Source organism: Schistocerca serialis, chromosome 4, assembly GCF_023864345.2.
Source record: "Schistocerca serialis cubense isolate TAMUIC-IGC-003099 chromosome 4, iqSchSeri2.2, whole genome shotgun sequence".
Classification (NCBI taxonomy): domain Eukaryota; kingdom Metazoa; phylum Arthropoda; class Insecta; order Orthoptera; family Acrididae; genus Schistocerca; species Schistocerca serialis.
In genome coordinates, this window is record NC_064641.1 from 53,705,014 (window position 1) to 53,725,486 (window position 20,473).

The 20,473-nt window shown below is 41.6% G+C and overlaps 1 protein-coding gene across 1 annotated transcript in view; it reads left to right on the forward strand.

Moving 5' to 3' along the window:
- The window catches only part of LOC126473230 (tripeptidyl-peptidase 2), a 289,445-nt gene that overhangs the window by 263,300 nt on the left and 5,672 nt on the right, over window positions 1-20,473 (forward strand). The window contains exons 20-21 of the mRNA XM_050100144.1: window positions 8,601-8,739; window positions 18,637-18,916. Of these exons, the coding sequence (XP_049956101.1) occupies window positions 8,601-8,739; window positions 18,637-18,916 (419 nt within the window). The remainder of the gene's footprint in view (window positions 1-8,600; window positions 8,740-18,636; window positions 18,917-20,473) is intronic.

A 20,473-nucleotide genomic window follows, 5' to 3' on the forward strand; every position in this document is an offset into this window, starting at 1 on the left:
TTAGAGTAATACGTCGTAGAATATGTGTGGGATACGACTGACAAGGAAAGTTGAAATGGGTATGATGCACATTGGAGGCATATCTGCAGAAATTATTAGAATTAGCTTTGAATAATTGTGTGGCTGGAGTCAAAGGGCTACCCAGCTTTCTACTTGTTATACACTTTCTGACTAGTATTCAGTTTGTACTTGGTTCGTATAGGAACATGTAAACAGAACACTAGTGCAAAAATGTATAAAAATTCTTGTTCATAACCAAAGTGAGTATGAATTTGATTGCACCAGCTTGGAAAAGATGCAAGCGTGATGTTAGGTTACCACAGTTTCATATATTCAGTACCAAAGAGATTCAGTAAGTCCAGAATCTTTTCTAAGTTAAAAGAAGTTCGAGGGATTTTGAGTACACGGGGAAATACCTTAAAGGACTGCCCTCACGAGACTGGTGGAAAGTAATGTATCTCGCGCTGTGAAATGCTTTCACGTAAAATGATTTTAAAATTTAGGATTTGTTTGAGGCATCTTGGTGAGTTACAACAAACTAATAACTGACAACTCTGAACTCTTGTTATTAAAATTATGAGGTAAGACTTAAGCAAAAATTATTACTAGAGATATTTAACTGTCATGCTGCAAGTTTTAAAAAATGAGCATCTTGTTTGGATAACAAGACTGTTACCCTTAAGTCTGTTGGAATATAAGGAGAAATCCTTGTCTGCCACCACCTTCAGGGTATTCCATCCTTGCTGCTTACTGGTAACTCCTTATGCAGAATGATCTCTCTATCAATAGGAGGCTTTCCTTCCACTTTTCTTGAATATTTACATAGTTCATTCACCTGGAGTTAAACAGCTCTCATAAAATAGTTGAATCTCACGGGTAATAATGTCACTGTCTGATAGTAGGTAGTGTAAATTTCACATTTCCTGTTTGAGGAATTAATATTTGGGAGAGGTATGTGGAACCAGCTCATCATATGCATAGATGACTGGAAGCCCACAGGTGGTTCACATCTACGTGGCTGGCTGTTAGATTTGACAATTTTTCGTAATACCTAGCTACTGTAGGGAGAGGTGAACAGTTGCAGAAAGATGATGACCATCAGTTCTGGAATGTGAAACATCACACAAGATGTATTTCTAAGTTAGTTTCTTTTATTGTTATTTTATTTAATAAAACTGCAGCCAAATAGCCATATACAGTTACTTTGATTAACATTTTACATTTACATTTTACATTTTTTCATATTCATTTATCGATTTCACCCTTTTACTGCACAGTCCACATACACATGTTGTGGTTGGGTCGTAATAAGTTTTGTTTTTGCAAATTAGATGATGAAAGCCGTTAATAGAAAATCTAGTTAAGACATGCCGCAGTTCGAAGTTTTGTGCTGTCCATGAGTGGTTCATCATTGCTTTGGTGCCATAGAACTCCGGCCATATTTTTTCTCGTTTGTTCTCCGTGATCTTAAGTTGATTTCTGGAAGCCCTGGTGTGTGGCATCATATATCGAAGTTTGATGTCTTCAATTAGGAATGTCTCTCTGCTACACTAGTCTAGATCTTGTTGTCTTTGAGAGACCTAGTGCTCTTTTTAGATAATTTAGATAAGTCGATTTTACCTTTTATAGTGTTTCTAGATTTTTTTCTGTCTGGTGGTCCCATATAACCTCCATCCCATAGGTCAGGATTGGCAAGATTTTTTGCATTGAATAATTTCATGGCCGTATCTAGACTGAGTAGGCGGATGTTTTTGATGTCCTGTATTGCTATTATTACTAGTGCTGCACGTTCTGTTGTATGTTTTGTGAAGCATTGGCTGTTGATTGCAGTGTTGCCCCTAGGTATTTAAAGTCTGATGAGATTTTTATTATTTGTCCTCTGATGTTGATTTCCACATTCTTGGGTTTTTTGCCTCCTTTTCTGAAAATCACCATTGCTGTCTTTGTTTTGTTTATGTATAGTTTGTGTTCACTGCACCATTTTCCTATTTTCTCAATGATTTTCTGCAGCTTCTTCATATGTTAAACCTATGGGTATGTCATCAGTATGCATAAACATGTACCTCTTCTTCATTTTCTCCAATTCGCAGTACTTCTTCAGTGGCAAGAATGTACAGCATAGAGCTCATTGGGTCACCCTGTAAGACCCTGTTAGATTGCAGAGTGAGGTTCGAAAGAGAGGTTGTCTGATATTGTGATTAAGTTGTAATCGAGGATTGACTTGCTTATTCTTGGCCATACGCTGTCTTCTCCCATTGTGCTTTCCAGTTTTCGGACTATGAGATCTCTTTCCAGTATGTCAAAGGCTTTGGTAAAGTCTATGAACACTGCGTAGAACATTTGTTTCTTTTGTAGCGCTTCATCAATGTTGCTTAGAAGCAGCCTGACTGCCATAAGTGTTGATCTTCCAGATCTGAAGCCCATTTGTCGTTCTGGGAGACGACTGTCCACACAGGCTTTGATTCTTGTGTAATTATCTTTGAAAACATCTTGAACTGAGTATTTTCCAGGGATATGCCTCTATACTTGTTTGGGTCTGATGGGTCTCCTCTACCTTTGTAGAGAACTTTTATTGTCAACTGTCTCTATTGGGTCGGAATTCTTTCAAGTTCCAGGCTTTTGTTGAATATTTGATCCATACGTGTTAGAGGGCCTCTTTTGCATCTTATATATATTCATTATATGTATTATCGGGTCCTGCTGCTTTCTTTTCTTCAGTGCTTTTATTACTTCTTTTACATCTTCTTCATTTAGAGTTTCCCATACGTTGTCTTTTCCTTTGTTTGATATTGTTTCTCTTTCTTTGGGGGTGTTTTGATTCCTCGTTTGTTCAGTATCTTACTGAAGTGGTCTTCCCATTCCTTCGTGTCTATATTTGGTGTATGAGCTAGTTTTCTTGTTCTTGCTGCTGTGTATGGGGCTTCCTCTACTTCATCCACTTCTCTTTTTGCCTCTCTTTCTATGTATTATTTTTTCTTCTCTTCTATTAGTTTTTTTGCAGATTCTCCTCTCATCTGCGTACAGCTTATATGTTTCCTCGTCGTGCTGGTTTCTTAATCTGTGGGGCGTTCTTAGAGCAGTGTTCCTTTTGCTGTAGCATTCATTATCAAACCATCTTTTTACCTTGTTTTTGGGTTTGTTTGTATAACTGAATTTTTTAGGTCTTCTATTTTGTCTGTTGCTTTTTCAAGGTCTCCTTCCTCCATTAAAGTTTCTATTTGTGTTATTTGTTCTTGCTGGTTTGTTAATTTTCCTTTATCTATTTTTCTTTGTGTGATTTGATGGGTCTTTCTTGCTGGCGGTTATGTGACGTTATTTATTTTTATCTTCATTGGAATGTGCTTTCGTATAGGAGTGATGTAGTCATGCCATATTGGTTGAATACTTCCTTTTATTTCTCCTCTTGTTAATGCGATATCAATGGTGCTTTTCCAATTGTGGCATATATATGTAGGTATCTGTCTATCGTTCAGTAGGGTGAAACCATCTTCTTCTAGGGTTTCAAAGACTAGTCTTCTTTTATAGTTTTCCGTGTCTATTCTGCAGTTGAGATCACCTGCAATAAAGGTGGGTTTACTGTCACATTGTTTGATGAGTGTGACTATTTCGTAAATTATTTCTACAGAATTTGTGTGCGGCTTAAAAAGGCTGCAATTATATTTATGTTTGATGCTTCTACTAGCATACTATTTTCTTGCTTTATGATTTTTTTGGTGGGTGTCATCCAGGGTTTCAGTAGGATAGATATTTCTCCCATGGGTCGTCCTCTTTCTCCCTTCTTTGCCATTAGGTGATAATTGTAGAAATCTTTATGTTGCCAGTTGTCTATCAGGAAGGTTTCCATTAGTGTTGCAAGATCAGAGTTTTGCAGAATGTCTGTTCGTGTTAGGTTAAGAGCACTTTTTATTCCCTCTGTATTCCACAAGATGGCTTTTATTTCTTGCTCTTCTGGTTTTCTTCTTAGTTTAGTTGAGCTCTGCTCCCTCTTCCATTGATCGTCTCGGGAAATGAAATCGACGTACTTTTATGTTTTCAGGCCAGATTTCTGGTTCTTGTGTGATTTGTAGATTTTCAAATGGAATGCCTACTTTGAAAGCTTTTTTTTTCATCCAGTGTGCACAGTTCTTGACATTCTAGTTGTCCCAGTATTCCATTCTTGTTAAGGTATTTCGCTACTGTATCAGTTGGGGTGGTTCTCTTTAAGTTACCGATATATACCCACACTGTTGTTTCTGCTGCTTGCATTTCTTCGTCTTTTTTTTTTTTACCCATTATGGTTTTATTTTTATTCTGATTTCTTCTGTACCGACTCCTCCCTACCACAGTACTCCAAGTTGGTTCCTCTAGTTCATTAACCTGACTTTGGGTTTTATTATGTTGCTCATGTGCATTGATTTGGACTTGTAGCTGATTTTGTTGCTGGAGCAGAGGATTTCTGTATATTGTCGTTCTCCCTGGTTTAACTTTGTTGTTGTATTTAGTTTGTATGCTGTTTCCATCAGTTTTGGTTTTCTCTGGTTCTAGATGACTTTCCTTTTCTGGAGTTTTCTTTATTTGCTCCTGTATTAATATCCCTAGCTGGTTTTTCAGGAAATCAGTTATCTTCTCCACTTTATGCTTCAGTTCTCCCATTTCCGTCTTATTTTCGTCTTTTTTTTCCCCCCCAGAGAGCTACCCACTCTGTAGGTGTGTCTTCCGTCTGCCTCTGTTGGCTATGTGCTGTTTCCTGCATTTCTCCGATAGGTGTTGCTAGTTGTCCGGCAGTGCAGCTGTCTTATTCCTCTCTCGTCTCTTCTTGTTGGATGTTCCTAACCTCTCTCGTAGGATTCCTATTCTCCTCCTTCTTTGTTTTTGTTTTTGTTTAGTTTTTCAAAGATTCTAAGCATTTTCTTATTTCACTCACCGCCTCTTAATAACAATAAAGTTTTCTCAGGGCTTTTCGAACAAGGAATACTCCTCATTGCCCTCCTTGAGATTTAGTGCTGAGAGGGCCCGGTGGACAACTCGTCAAAAACTGTACACAGGTCTAGCATGAAAACAGGAAGAAGATATAATGAACTGTGGGGAAAAAAAGCAAAATAGAAACATTGAACGGGCCAAGGACAGGAAGTGGAATGTAGAGCAGCCCAGAAGAGCAATGACATTGTGGTCAAGTGGTCACGGTGTTGAATTGCCAAACGGGCAAGCCATGTTCAAACCTGTCTTGTGCCCTTTTTTTAAATTCTGCACAACTATTAAATTTTTGATGACGACAAGGCAACGAGTCAGCTTTATTCTCCACAAAAAAAACACATCTGGTGTGTCATACATGGTATTAGTGACAGTACCTTTCATATGATAGGTATCTCTTACCGCTGCACCTAATTCACACTCGTGGAGAGTGAGTGAGATATGCCTCCTTGCCCAATTGCTTATGAATGTGAATGTGAATGTGAATGTGATCACTCCCAAAAAAATGACGAAAACATAATAGTTTCACGTATGCTGCCTTGGATGAACACATGCAACAGTTTCACAATCACGCAGTTTCTCCGTGCTCTGTCAAAACATGTTTTTAACACTTTTGAAGTTGCATTCCATTTTAGAAGTTTTGGCTCTTTGAATTCCTTCGTTGTAACATACTTCACATCCATTAATTTGTTTTTTCGATTTCTGTGAGACATCTACATGGTATCTTGCCTGCTCTCACTATTTGTCACATTTACTTGTGACGGTAACATGTTCTTACCACATGACTCAAACTGTATAACCAGTGTATAGTATGACAACTGCTAAGACTACAGAAAAGAACAAACATTCCAGTTATGCGATGAAGAACAAACATTCCAGTTATGTGATGGACCGTTCAAAATGTTGTGAAATAAATAAATGGGACGACGGCGTATTGAACACAGCTCGTCTGCTACACATGACCACTTAACCACAGTGCTGCAGCTGTTCATCTTTGCTCAATATTGGACTTGTTAAACTTGGGCTGTCCACTGTTTCTGGAGGTGGTGTTTTTATTAGTTTTGACGGGCTATCCACTAGACCAGGCTGTTCCAACCGAGCTCCAGGGAGCCGGAGCGCTCACTGCGGCAGCTCGGAGCCCGCGTGGAAGGGGAAAGCGAACTCACTGCCCCCTGGCGGCATGCAGCCGCAACTGACGCAATAATCCGTGTTCAATGACAGCTATGATTAGCCGCAGGAGCCCTGTACCTCTATTGGAGGATACCTTTCTATTCATTGAGAGGGATGGTCGTCCGCAGTGTCTTGTATGTCATAAAGTATTTAATTCTGCGAAGAGGGACAATATACGACGACATTATACACGTCTTCACGCAGCGCACTACGATCAGGTAGAAGGCGTTGCACGCAGAGAACTGGTGACCAAGCTTAAGAACGACATACCAAGAGATGTTAAGTTTAAAAACGGTTTCGTAATACGGAGGGTATCAAAACATGCAACATAGTTCGTGATCTGTAATGTGTTTATAATTTTCAGGCGAATTAAAGCGAAGAAAACACTACTGAGTCTGCAATTCGAGCAAGCTACAGGGTGGCTCACATCATTGCGACGAGTGGCAAGCTGTTTTCAGTGGGACCACTCGTAAAATCGTGCATGGTAGCCGTTGCAGAATGTTTGTTTCCAAGGGAGGTTCAGGCAATTGAAAGGGTTTGCCTGTTGAAGCAAACAATGTCTTGTCGAATCCTGGACACGGCAGCGGATTTAGAGAGACAGCTCAGGAAAAAGGCGGAGAGCTTTGTTGCATTTTCGCTAGTGCTTGACGAAAGCACCGACATATCGGACTGTGCTCAGCTTGCAGTTTTTGTGCGTGGTGTCGACATGGAGGTGCAAGTAACTGAAGAACTCTTGGATGTGGTACCATTCGATTACACCGCAACAGGACGTGACATTTTTGAAGCTGTTTGTGAATCAGTGGACAATATGAATTTGCCATGGGATAAGCTCCATTCTGTAGCGACAGACGGTGCACCACAAATGATCGGGTGTCACCAAGGTTATGCTTCTCGTTTGAAAAGTAAACTCGGGGACAAATTCGGGAAAGACATTTTGACTCTTCATTGTTTTATTCACTAAGAGGCACTGTGCGCTGAAACAGTAGAGCTAGGTGACTAATGAAAAATGTCGTGAAGTGTCACCAACGTTCTGCTTCTCGTTTGAAAAATAAACTCAGGGACGAATTCGGGGAAGACATTTTGACTCTTCATTGTTTTATTCACTAAGAGGCACTGTGCGCTGAAACAGTAGAGCTAGGTGACGTAATGAAAAATGTCGTGAAGTGTGTGAATTTTGTGCGGCGTCACGATATGAATCATCGCCAATTCAAAGGATTCCTGAAAGATATGGAAGCGGAGTATGGGGATATACCTTAATACAGTACAGTTCGTTGGCTGAGTCAGGGAAAAGTTCTTGATGTTTTCTTTGCCATTCGTGAGGAAATAACCCTTTTTCTCGAAATTAGAGCGGAAGAAATGGTTGCCTGAAAGATATGAAATGGGTATCAGAGCTGGCGTTCCTAGCTGACATAACTACACATCTGAATAATTTAAATCTGTCATTGCAGGGCAAAGGGCAGCTAATTGTTGACATGCACGACCAGATCAAAGCGTTCATGGAAGAGTTACGTTTATTTGAGAGGCAGATGAGCAATGGACATTTAACGTTCTTCAATCGTCTTGCTTCTTTAAAACTACCTGTAGGTACTACTTTCGGTGATTACCAAGCAAAGTTCAGGTCATCACGTCGTTTGAAACACGATTCCGAGACCTCACTAGTTTCGAAATGGGAATCAAGGTGTTCAGCACTCCTTTTTCAGTTTCCCCCAGTGACTTGTCATCGACACTTCAATTGGAGATTATTGATTTGCAAAATTCAACTGTGTTGAAAGAGAGGTACTACAACGTGTTGGATTTGTCACGATGGTATCGTTCATTACAGCAAAAAACTTTTCCCAAGCTTCACAACAATCTTGCTCAGATCATGTGCATGTTTGAATCTACGTATTGTTGTGAGCAGCTTTTCTAAGCAATGAAAAGAGTAAAAAGTAAGGAACGACCTTTTCTTCAGGATGCAACAATGAAGGGCATCCTCCGCATTACAGCTGCAAACACTTTGACGCCAGATATTTCCGATCTTGTAATGGAAAGAAAATGTCAAGCTACAGAGGCCCAATAAGTTCAGTATGCAATTTCGTGTAAAACAGTTGTTTCTTATTTAAAGCATGTCACCACGTCTTAGCAGCTAAGAGTATGAGGCTGTCGATCTTGTAAGACGCAGCTGGCACATCAAAACGCTTGCCTTGCTGCCTGCTTCAGCCAGCCGCACCACGTGCCGTCGTGCCGGCCCACTGGAATGGCCACAGCAAGCGACACGGCTCCCTGGAGCAGGGAGCGCTCTGCGGCTCACAACGGAGCCGACGAGCTGGAACAGTCTGCACGAGACCATCTTACTACTAAATCTGAGAGGAGTGTGATGGGGAGTTTCCTTTGTAAGAAGTATCAGATGATGCCCTTCAGAGATTGCCTACTGGCTGTGTCACTTTTAATTTGTATTCGTATTGACAGCTGATCTTATCACATTTACTTAATTTTTTCAGGATTCATATCCATTTAAGTATGTTCTGAACGAAGCTCCAAAGAAGAGCAACAAAACAACAGAACCAAAGGAAAAGACCAAAGAAGAAGAATTTGAAGAAGCTGTGAGGGATGTCAAAACTGCTTGGCTGGCCAAGCTAGGTATGTACATTGCTTTGATCAGTTCTGTGTAAAATAAGCTACGTGATTGTTTGATGAGCTTTTTACCTTGATATATGCACAAACATTATCTGAACTCCTGAATAATTACTCATATACTTTTCATTTAGGCAAAGTTTAGTTTGCTTATCCTATGAATTTAGAAATATCATTGAGCTTAATGGTTAATTCAAAATACGATCAAAGCATATGTCTCATTTTCATAACTTTGCTTCCAGCTCATAATCTACATATTCTCATTTGTTTTTCTGATTTACACTAGAGGATTTTTAAGAATCAGATATTTCTTTCCTTCTGAAAGTATCAGCAAATCTGATCATGTAATTGCATTACAAAATGGATGTCTTCACTTCTGATTAGATAAATTAGAAACATAGCACTCATAGTTGACAGTTTGTCATGAAATTTAGGATTAGCTCTTTGATAATATGCTGTCATCAAACAGCTCTGAAATTTAGGCATTTCATCAATAGAATACTGCATTTGTCATGTAATATTACAGAGAAAGGTTTTGATTTTATTTTAAATTGTGGTTTACCTCCAGCAGTAAACACATCATACTCCAAAGTTCAAAATACCCTTTGGAACAGATAACAATTCCATTGTTTCTTTTAAAAGTTCCATGAAAGTTATGTTCTATACATATGCAGTTACTGTAACCACATGGCCATAGAAGAAAGATTCTTTCATTGCAGAGGCATGTTCGATGTACATCTACATCTATACTCTTCAAATCACAATGAAGTGCATGTACCAGTTATTAGGGCTTCTTCTCATTCCAGTCATATATGGGGCACGAGAAGAATAACCATTTAAATAGCTCTGTGAGCACTGTAATTAATCTGATCTTGTCCTCACAATCTCTACAGGAACAACATATAATAGGATTTTCTATGTTCCTACAGTCATCAAGTAAAACTGATTTTGCAAAATTTGTAAGCAGGCCTTCTCAGAACAGTTTATCTGTCTTAAAGAGTCTGTAGTACAGTTTCTTCAGCATCTCTGTGACACATGCCCATGGGTCAAGCAAACCTGTGGCCATTCCTGCCTGTCCTCTGTATCTGTTCAGTAACCCTTGTTAGTCTTATGTGGTACAGTTTCCACACACTTCAGCAGTATTGTCGGACGTCTCGTATGAATGATTTTTAAGCAGCCTCCTTCGTAGATAGATTATGTTTATCTAATATTTTACATACAACTATGTGACTGTTCCATTTCATACCCCTAAAAACTGTTGCACCCATGTATTTGTATGAATTGACAGATTACAAATACTGGTACTGTAGTCATAGAGGACTATGTTTTTAAATGCACAATTTTACTTTTTTTCACATTTAAAGTAAGTTGCCAATCTGTACAGCACTTGGACGTATTATTAAGATCTGAGTGAATATTTGTGCAGCTTTTGTGAGACAGTATTTCATTATAGATAATGTCATCATCTTTGAAAAGTCTGAAGTTACTATTAATATTGTCCACAATGTCATTAATGTGCAACAAAATAGCAAGAGTCTGAACACACATCCATGGCATAAACAAAGAGTTACTTCTATGTCTGTCGAAGACTCTCCATCCAAGGTAACAAGCTGCGTCCATCCTACCAAATAATGTTCAGTGCAGTCACAAACATCGCTTCATACACCATATGATCTTGCTTTTGATAATAAGCGTAGATGTGTTACTGAGTCAAATGCTCTTTTGGAAATTGAGAAATACTGCTTTACCAGCATTGCACTATACAAGTTTGAAAATGTCTATCACTGTTAAGTCTGTTTCAATGAAATGAGGTCCAGTAATTATGTGTTTATGAGGTTGCTTTCAACGTAACGATTATAAGTTACTGATTGAGGGTTATCAGAATAATTTATGCTCTCACCCAGAGAACAGAGCATTACTTTATGCAACAAACACAGCATTCTGTTATAAAAAATATAATTTGGACATTGAAACTAATCCTGTAGTATCCCCCCCCCCTCCACACACACACACACACACACACACACACACACACACACATCCCGCCATGCGGGTCAGGGGGTTACAATAGGCCCAGGATATTCCTGCCTGTTATAAGAGGCAACTAAAATGAGTCTCATATGTTTTGGCCTTTATGTGGTGGCCCCCTGTAGGGTTTGACCTCCATTTTTCAAAATTTTCCCGAAGAGCGAGCCAATTGGGGAAAGGCGCCTTACGTGGTGCATACTGTCCATCATGTGCTGAGACCTCTCACATCCTTCATTGACGTGGATCTGCACTTCTGCTCATTCTCCAGCTGTTGGGCGAGGTCACCCTCTTGGGTGCGTTTTCCTCCATCCTCTGTCCAGTATCGCTTTTTGCGCTGTAAACAATAATGGACTTCTTAGCTCGTTTGTGCCTGATATCCAGCACGGTAGCCAGTTCATGGTGGTGGGGCTGCCATGTACCCTGTTGATTTTAGCCCCCTGACCACACAGAGATCACTCTGCTGATGCCTGTGCCGTTAACTCCCCAAGGAGTTGATGCCCTTCACCCTGGGGCATCGGGACTCCCGGCAATGGCCATCCTGCCAGGTGGCCTTTGCTGCATCTGGGTAGCACCTGTGGGGAGGTCCCCTGGTCGAAGTGGGTGGTATGGCGGATGACATGCCATGAAGTGTAGTACGTCATCCCTTCCCCCTCGGCCACACCTTGGGAGGAACGTCAGGCTAAGGATGATAGCAACACTTATTTACCCCAGTACCTCATATGTACGAGATTTGATGGGGAATCTTTCTTGTCAATGAAACCTCAGTTTTTTGTGTAGCATTTAGAGGACAAGTTTGGGGTGGTAGAGGGCTTGTCCAAAATTCAGTCAGGGTCAGTCTTGATCAAAACAGCATCCTCTGCCCAGTAACAGGCATTACTCGCCTGTGACAAGCTGGGGGATGTTCCTGTTTCCGATATGTCCCATAAGAGCTTAAATATGGTCCAGGGTATCATATTTCACAGGGACCTTTATTTGCAGTGTGACGATGAGCTGCACGCCAATTTAGAGCAGCGAAGTGTCCATTTCATCCAGTGCATCCTCCAGGGACCGAGGGATAAACAGGTTGCCACCGGTGCCTTCATCTTGGCCTCCGAGGGTGACACATTACCCTTGAAGCTCAAGTTGATGATCTACTGCTGTGGCGTAAAGCCATATATCCCTCCCCCAATGTGGTGCTTTAAGTGCTGGATGTTCAGCCATATGTCTTCCCACTGTACTTCCAGCATCACAAGTCGGGATTCTGGACATCCATCACATCCCAATACTCCTTGTGCCTCACCTCCCATCTCAACTGCGGAGAGCGTCATTCACCTTGCTCGCCAGACTGCAGGATTCTCCAGAAATAAAGAAAAATAATGGAATAAAAGACCCTGGATTGACTGGCCTACACTCAGACTAAGAGAAAATATGAGAAGCTACATCCTGTACATATGATGTCAACCTACGCCACCACCACGACAATGGTTCTACCATCTTCCGTTCCAATGCGTACTGTTGGCTCTTAGCAATCAGACTCCACCTGCCCCATTGATCGTGGGGGCACTCGCGTCCCTGTTGCTCCTGCACAACCTACTTCAGGAGGAACAACCCCCCCAACCATCAGCGACGTCAGTCACCACTTAGCCGGAGAAGTGTAAGTCTCCTTCGGCTCCTCTCGCCAGGATGGGATCCCTTGGGTCTCTCCCTTCCCAGGTTCCTACCAGTGATTGGAGCAACCATAGGTAGCTGGTTGTAGGGCTTCACGGTCCTCCTCAGTCCCTGAGACTGAACCAGTGAAGCCCTCCAAGCCGGATAAACCTAAGGAGCAGCGGGAGAAACCTTAAGGGAGAAAAAGACCCCCAAGAACCAAGGCACTGCGGTGGCACCCACACCACCACTACCTACAAGCTCTGTGTCTGAGGATGAGGTGGAGATTCTGGTGTCCGCTGAGGACCTAGACCTCGCTGGGCCATCAGACATAATGGATGTCGATCGCACAGGTACTCTTGTGGTGGCAGCAGGGGACCCTGAGGCATAGATTGCCTCATTGAGTGTTTCGTGCCTTCCCAGTCTCAAGATCACATAATCCTCCAGTGGAATTGCAGCAGTTTTTTCCACCAACTGGCTGAGCTACGACAACTGTTAAGCTTTATGCCTGCTTTCTGCATTGCCCTTCAGGAAACCTGGTTCCCAGCTATGCAGACCCGTGCCCTCCGTAGCTATAAGGTATATTACAGGAACCGTAGCGACTGTAATAGTGTGTCAGGTGGAGTTTGTGTTTATGTCCTAAATTCAGTCTGTAGTGAAACTGTGCCACTTCAAATCCCTCTTGAAGCTGTGGCTGTCAGAATAAGGACGACACAGGAAATAACTGTCTGCAATGTATATCTTCCTCCAGATGGTGCGGTGCCCCTGAATGTATTGGCAGCATTGATTGATGAGCTCCCTAAATCTTTGCTACTTTTGGGAAATTGTAACGCACATAGCCCATTGTGGGGTGGCACCATGCTTACTGGCTGAGGTAGGGAGGTCGAAAATTTACTGTCCCAGTTCAACCTCTGCCTCTTAAATACAGGTGCCCCCACACATTTCAGTGTGGCACATGGCACATATTCGGCCATTGATCTCTCGGTTTGCAGTCCTGGCCCTCTCCCATCTATCCACTGGAGAGCACCTGATGACCTGTGTGATAGTGACCACTTCCCCATCTTCCTGACACTCCCTGGCGTCATGCCCACGGACGCCTACCCAGATGTGCTTTAAACAAGTTAGACAGAGAAGCCTTCACCTTTGCTGTCACCGCTGAATCTCCCCCACATGGTGCCACCGATGTTGTCGTTGAGCAGGTCACTACAACGATCATTTCTACAGCGGAAAATGCGATCCCTTGTTCTTTATGGTACCCCCGGCAAAAGACAGTCCCTTGATGGTCGCTGGAAGTCGCTGAGGCAGTTAAAGGTTGTTGGTTCCTCCCATAGTTCCCCCTTCACATTCAGGAGAATGGCATTCCGCAGGGCTCCATATTGGTTGTGTCTCTATTTTTAGTGGCTATTAATGGTCTAGCAGGAGCTGTAGGGCTGTTGGTCTCACCTTCTCTGTATGCGGATGACTTCTGCATTTCGTACTGCTCCTCCAGTACTGGTGTTGCTAAACGGTGCCTACAGGGACCCATTCACAAGGTGCAGTCATGGGCTCTAGCCCATGGCTTCCAGTTTTCAGCCACAAAGTCATGTGTCGTGCATTTCTGTGAGTGCCGCACTGCTCATCCAGAACCAGAACTTTACCTTAGTGATGATCCACTCACTGTAGTGGAGGCATATCGATTCTTAGGACTAGTTTTTGACACCGGATTGACTTGGCTATCTCACCTTCATCAGCTTAAGTGGAAGTGCTGGCAGTACCTCAATGCCCTCCACTGCCTGAGCACTACCAGCTGGGGTGCAGATCTGTCTACGCTGCTGCAGCTCTACAGACCCCTTGTTCAATCCTGCCTTGACTATGGGAGTGTGGTTTATGGTTTGGCGGCACTCTCAGCATTGTGTTTACTCCACCCAGTGCACCATGGTGGTGTTCAACTAGTGATGGGAGCTTTTAGAGTGAGTCCGGTGACCAGTGTCCTGGTGGAGGCCAGAGTCCCTCCATTGAAGGTTAGGTGGCACAACTGCTCTCCAGTTACATTGCACATAGTCGTAGTTCTCCTGCGCATCCAAATTATCATCTCCTTTTCCCAACCACAGCAGTTCATCTCCCGCATCAGCGGCCCAAGTCATGGCTTACAATTGCGTTTAGCCTCTGGTCCCTTCCATCTGAACTGGAGTCTTTCCTGTTACTATCTCTCCTCAAGGTCCATTCATGTACACCTCCATGGTGTACACCCAAGCCACAGATGTTTCTGGACCTTTCGCATGGCCCTAAGGACACCATTAACCCTGCAGCTCTCCGCTATCACCTCCTCTCGATTCTCGACATGTACTTGGGCCACAAAGTATTCTACACAGACGGCTCGATGGCTGATGGTCACGTAGGCTTTGCGGACACATTCATGGAGGACATATTGAACAGCACTCCTTGCCAGATGGCTGCAGTGTTTCCACTGCAGAGCTGGTGGCCATCTCGTGCTCTTGAGCACATCCGTACATACCCTGGAGAGTCATTTCTCCTGTGTACCGACTCCTTGAGCAGCCTACAAGCTATCGACCAGTGCTACCCTCAGCATCCTTTGGTAGCGCCCATTCAGCAGTCCATCTGTGCCCTGGAACGGTCCCATCATTAAGTGGTCTTTGTGTGGATTGCAGGACACGTCAGAATCCCAGGCAATGAAGTTGTCGACAGGCTGGCCAAATAGGCTATGCTGAAACCGCTTCTGGAGATGGGCATCTCTGAACCTGATCTGCGTTCTGTCTTATGCCGCAGGGTTTTTCGTCTTTGGGAGACGGAATGGCATAACAGTAGGCACAACAAACTACATGTAATTAAGGAGACTACGAATGTGTGGAAGTCTTCCATGTGGTCCTCTTGCAGGGAATCAGTGGTCCTCTGCTGGCTCCGCATTGGCCATATGTGGGTAACGCATGGTTACCTCCTCCATTGCAAGGACCCACCTCGGTGTCGCTTTGACTCACTAATGATGGTTGTCCACCTCTTGCTGGACTGCCCACTTTTAGCCGCCCTGCGGGAAACTTTTAACTTTCCCAGCACCCTACCTTTGTTGTTGGGCGACAATACCTTAACAGCAGCTTTAGTCTTATGTTTTATTCGTGAGGGTGGGTTTTATCATTTGATCTAAGTTTTAGCGCATGTCCTTTGTCCCTCTGTGTCCTCCACTTTAGTGCTTTTAGGTTGGAGGTTTTAATTTGTGTGGAGGGTAGCCATGTAAGGAAGTGAAACATGGACGATAACTAGTTTGGACAGGAAGAGAATAGAAGCTTTCGAAATGTGGTGCTACAGAAGAATGCTGAAGATTAGATGGGTAGATCATATAACTAATGAGGAGGTATTGAATAGAATTGGGGAGAAGAGAAGTTTGTGGCACAACTTGACTAGAAGAAGGGATTGGTTGGTAGGACATGCTCTGAGGCATCAAGGGATCACCAATTTAGTACTGGAGGACAGCTTGGAGGGTAAAAATTGTAGAGGGAGACCAAGAGATGAATACACTAAACAGATTCAGAAGGATGTATGTTGCAGTAGGTACTGGGAGATGAAGAAGCTTGCACAGGATAGAGTAGCATGGAGAGCTGCATCAAACCAGTCTCAGGACTGAAGACCACAACAACAACTGATATTATTGGTTTTTACGTCATGAATCTTATGTCAGTCACATAGCTCAACAATACTTTGTTATGTTTGCACTTCAGCTGTCTGCTCATTGCCTTCTAATATCAAAAATCCTTGAGAGAGATACTATTGTAATGCCTTTGTAAATTGTGGTTTTTTGTGGTAATTTAATTTGTTTTGAAACATTTGGGGCATTTTGAAACCCCACCTCAAATCATAAACAGGTACAGACATGCTATCAAATAACATCGCTGTTCTTCCACTATCAAAAGCCAGAAATAAGCACAAAACCCTTCGTTGTGAATACAACTTATACTGAGCATGGTGGCACAGTGGTTAGCACATTCGACTTGCATTTGGGAGGACAACAGTTCAAACTTGCGTCTGGCCATCCTGATTAAGGTTTTCTGTGATTTCCCTAAATCTCCTTTGGCAAATGCCAGAACTGTTGCTTTGCAAGGGCACAGACAATTTCCTTAACCATTGTTCCTTAATCGGAGCTTGTGCTCCATCACTAATGACCTCATTGTCGAAGGGACGTTAAACACCTCCTCCTCCGGTACAGCTTAATGAGCAGCTTAAAGGCAAAAAGGAAACTTAACTGGTAGTCTTACATTCGGGGATGGGTTGTCATTTTCACCTCCATCAGGCTGCATATCTCTTTTGAATGAGGCACTTTATTGTTTGCTCAATCTCTAGTGTGTTTGTATGTAAACTGATAGTTACATTCAGCCTTTATGAGCTGCATCTTGAACAGGACTGTCATTAATAGGGAGTATTGAGATAGATCAAATTAACCACTAAAGATATAATGACACAAGATTCTGTGACCATAGTCAGTTTGTGACTGTTCTCCTGCTTTGTTTGTTTGTTTGTTTTTTGGTGACAATGTACTGTGCTGCTATACTGGCTGAAAAATGGAGGGGGGGAGGGGGGGGACATTATATGACTTGTAAATATTGCTCTTTCTGTTAATCTCTCATTCCCAGCTGCAGTGTCATGAATTGCACAGTGTACACAGCACCCAATGTTGCCTAGTTCAAAATTAGATCATAAATACAGTTACACCACATTTGTTTGTATATAGTAATCTTTTTTTCATTAATCATGTCTGTCAGCTCCATTATTTTACTTACACTGAACACTGACTACTCTAAATGATGTAGCCGAAAGGTGCACATTTGTGTTTTACAGCTTTTTACTTGTACTGTTGACACCCCCCCCCCCCCTCCCCAAAATGTTACACATTTAATATGGAACATGCACTATCATTTAACTTTCAATAAGCCACGTAAACAGTTTGCTGGCGAATACGTACATACTGCTACAATAGTTTACTGTTGTACATCTACAAGCAGTAAAAACCTATCCACAAAGTTCACATATCTTGAAGAATAAAAAGGTACCTATGGAGCAGACACTGTTATTGATTTTATACACGGCCTACTTGTGTAATACACATTCCACCGTTAAGTTGAAGCATTGTTGTTGTTGTTCTAGCCAACACAGGTTTCTCGTCTGAAATTCAGACGTGGACTGACTGTCTCAGGACCAAAAATCAGGCCCTTACACATCCTCACAAAAATAAGTGCTGAAACTACACATGGCTGAAAGTTAAATTTACAGACATTGCTATTAAAACTTAATTCATTAAATTAACTGACTACATTGAAAAATTGGTTCTTTTTTAACAGTTTCTTCTACTGCAAGGGTTAGGCCGAATTATTTGTTTAAATGATGAAATTAACACACACACACACACACACACACACAGTACTCTTTTGATGAAACTGGAAATTACTTTGGAATTAATTAAGAGCTGGCTATGTTAACATGTTTTCGAATAGAGTCAAATAAATACTTTAAGAATAGTATTAGTTGTTCCTCCAAATGTTTATCATTAGTACAGAATTTATATTTGTTTATATGTCAACAGTAGAATTTAAGTTACGAATCAATTACTGATTTCACCCTATAACAAAAGATACTAACTAGGCATAGTCAAAACAGATTAGAAAATCAGTTACATACCTAAAACTAAGCACAAAACTGAGGGCCAACCTTTCTTTTGCGAAAATGCAGATTATACTCACCTATGATAATGGTAATTAGTTAAAAGTAAAAAAAAAAACAAATGAAGGAGGCAGACTGCAAAACGAGGGGAAGTAAAAATATCACAGCTTGCTTCATCACAAGTTACATAAAAGTTTTCTGGATATGGTATCGCATTGTATTGTAAATAGCTGTCACTGATGAAACCAGTGTTTTGGCTGCAGTTACAGTGGTCACCTTCTGGGTCTATTCGGTCTCTGGAGAGGTACACTGTTTTCTTTCAGTTCATCTAATTATCACAAGAACCAATATAAGTCAAGAGCAGAGAAAGTGACTGTGCAAAGTGAATAGTTCACATCAGTTTTTTGTACAGCTGAAGTACAACATTATTGGCATACATGTACATTGTTTTTACATTTAATTTTACTGATTATCTGACTGACTGGTGGGCATAAAAATTTCTTGTATTTGCTTCTAGTTGGCATTATTGCAAGATCAGTTGAAAAGATAGAATTTTTTGTTGAAAATAATCCAATTTTCTGTAGCAGTTATTACTTTCCTGTGCAGACCCTGGAGACAAAGCAAACAGCTTGTATGAAGAATTGAAATCGTCATACCCAGATCATCTACCTGTGTACACAGCAATGCTCCAAGCACTGGACCCAGCAGAAAACAAAAAACAGCTGCCAAGTCTGGAATCCATAGAACAAACAGAGGAAGTTTCCAGATTAGCACATAAGGTTCTTGAGATATCTGATATCATCATTAGTAAAATTGATGACATTCAATTGCTTGCTTATTTTGGTGCAAAGAATGATAACCGTCCAGATGCAGCAAAAGTTAAAACGTAAGTACAATTCTGATAATGGTCTTCACTATCATTGATATGCAAAATGAAATTCTGATTGGCCGTAGTTGGTAACATACCATTTCAGTATTATACAGGACCACTAGAATCAGATACATACATCATTACTTCCATTTTCTTACAGTAAGAAATTTTTTATAAGTTTGTGGCTTATGCAGAAGTTTCTGAGTAAGTAGTAACTAGAAGTACTATTATGATTGAGACTGGAGAGGAGAATCTCGTTGGAAATCACTGAGGCCACATCAGCTAAAGTATGGCCTATGGCTTCTGGAATCTTTTGTTGGTATAAACAGAAGGGTAGGGAGTAGGTCTAAATATCAATACACTGAAGAAAATTAAGAAGTCAAACCAAAATTTGTGTTTTAAGCAGCACGTGGTGCACTGAAGTTGAAAATAAATTACATATGTACACTTTGTAAGGCTCATTGTTTTGAGAGTAAGTGTGCCATTTCATGTGTGTTAATGTTATACGTATATATATCGATAACTGAATTGAACTTAGTGACTTGGAGTGCATAAATGCAATGAGAATAAAATGACATTGGTGAAGTTCTGTTCAGAAATGAACTTCTGGTGGTGTTATCAGATAGTGTAATGGTTAGGGCAAATGTTTGTGAAAAACAGGAAATCTGAGTTTGTATTACAGACGGGCACCAAGTTTTGTTAATCATCACACATTCATTGCGGACCTGTTCTGGAATGGAAAACTACCTACATTTGTTTGGAACTGATAAGGCATAAAGGTGACCATGACATCTTGAGTCCGGCCTCAAGTTGGGCTCACGGAAACAGAGGATGGTGACAAACGTTATCGGCTAATATTGCAAGATATTATCACAGGCTTGAAACTGTCAGGAAATTATGAGAATTGTGTATGATTAAAAATGTGACTGCACTGACACTTTCAATAAGAGTCCAAGACTTTCTGTTGTGCAAAATTCAAGCTCCATCATATTTCTCTTCTAGTTTCATTATATTATTTACAACAGCTGTTATAAAATCAGTTCCATTTACATAGTGGTTACATTACATGGGGCTTCTAATCAAGCCACTTTTGAAAATAGACAGGTAACCATTTTTGAAAATAGACAGGTTCCCACTTTTAGAAATATAAGATGCCAGACTGTAGAAATGTCTGGGTCAGTAAATGAGCATATCCATTTGTCAGAAGAGTGTGATTCACAACTTCTCCCAGTATGTGACGACCCATGCTGAAACAAAATTTGTACACCCCTCTCCCCCCCCCTCCCCCTCCCCCCTCCCCCTCCCAGGAGCTCACATCACTTTTGTGACTATATGCTTGGCCACCATGGAGCCTTTACTGTCCTTTTTCCCCCATCTGCCTTTTCATTGGATGGTCTTTTTGGTGCCGATAGTGAGTGCACTTGGTTTATAATTTTTGGTCAGTCCAGATGTGGAAAGGCTGCTCTGGGTGCCATGAAGACCACAGAGTGCAGCCAACAGCAGGCGGTGGCTCACGTCAGTACTAATGATGCATGTCACTTTAGACAGGATGAGATTCACTCTGGTTCCAGA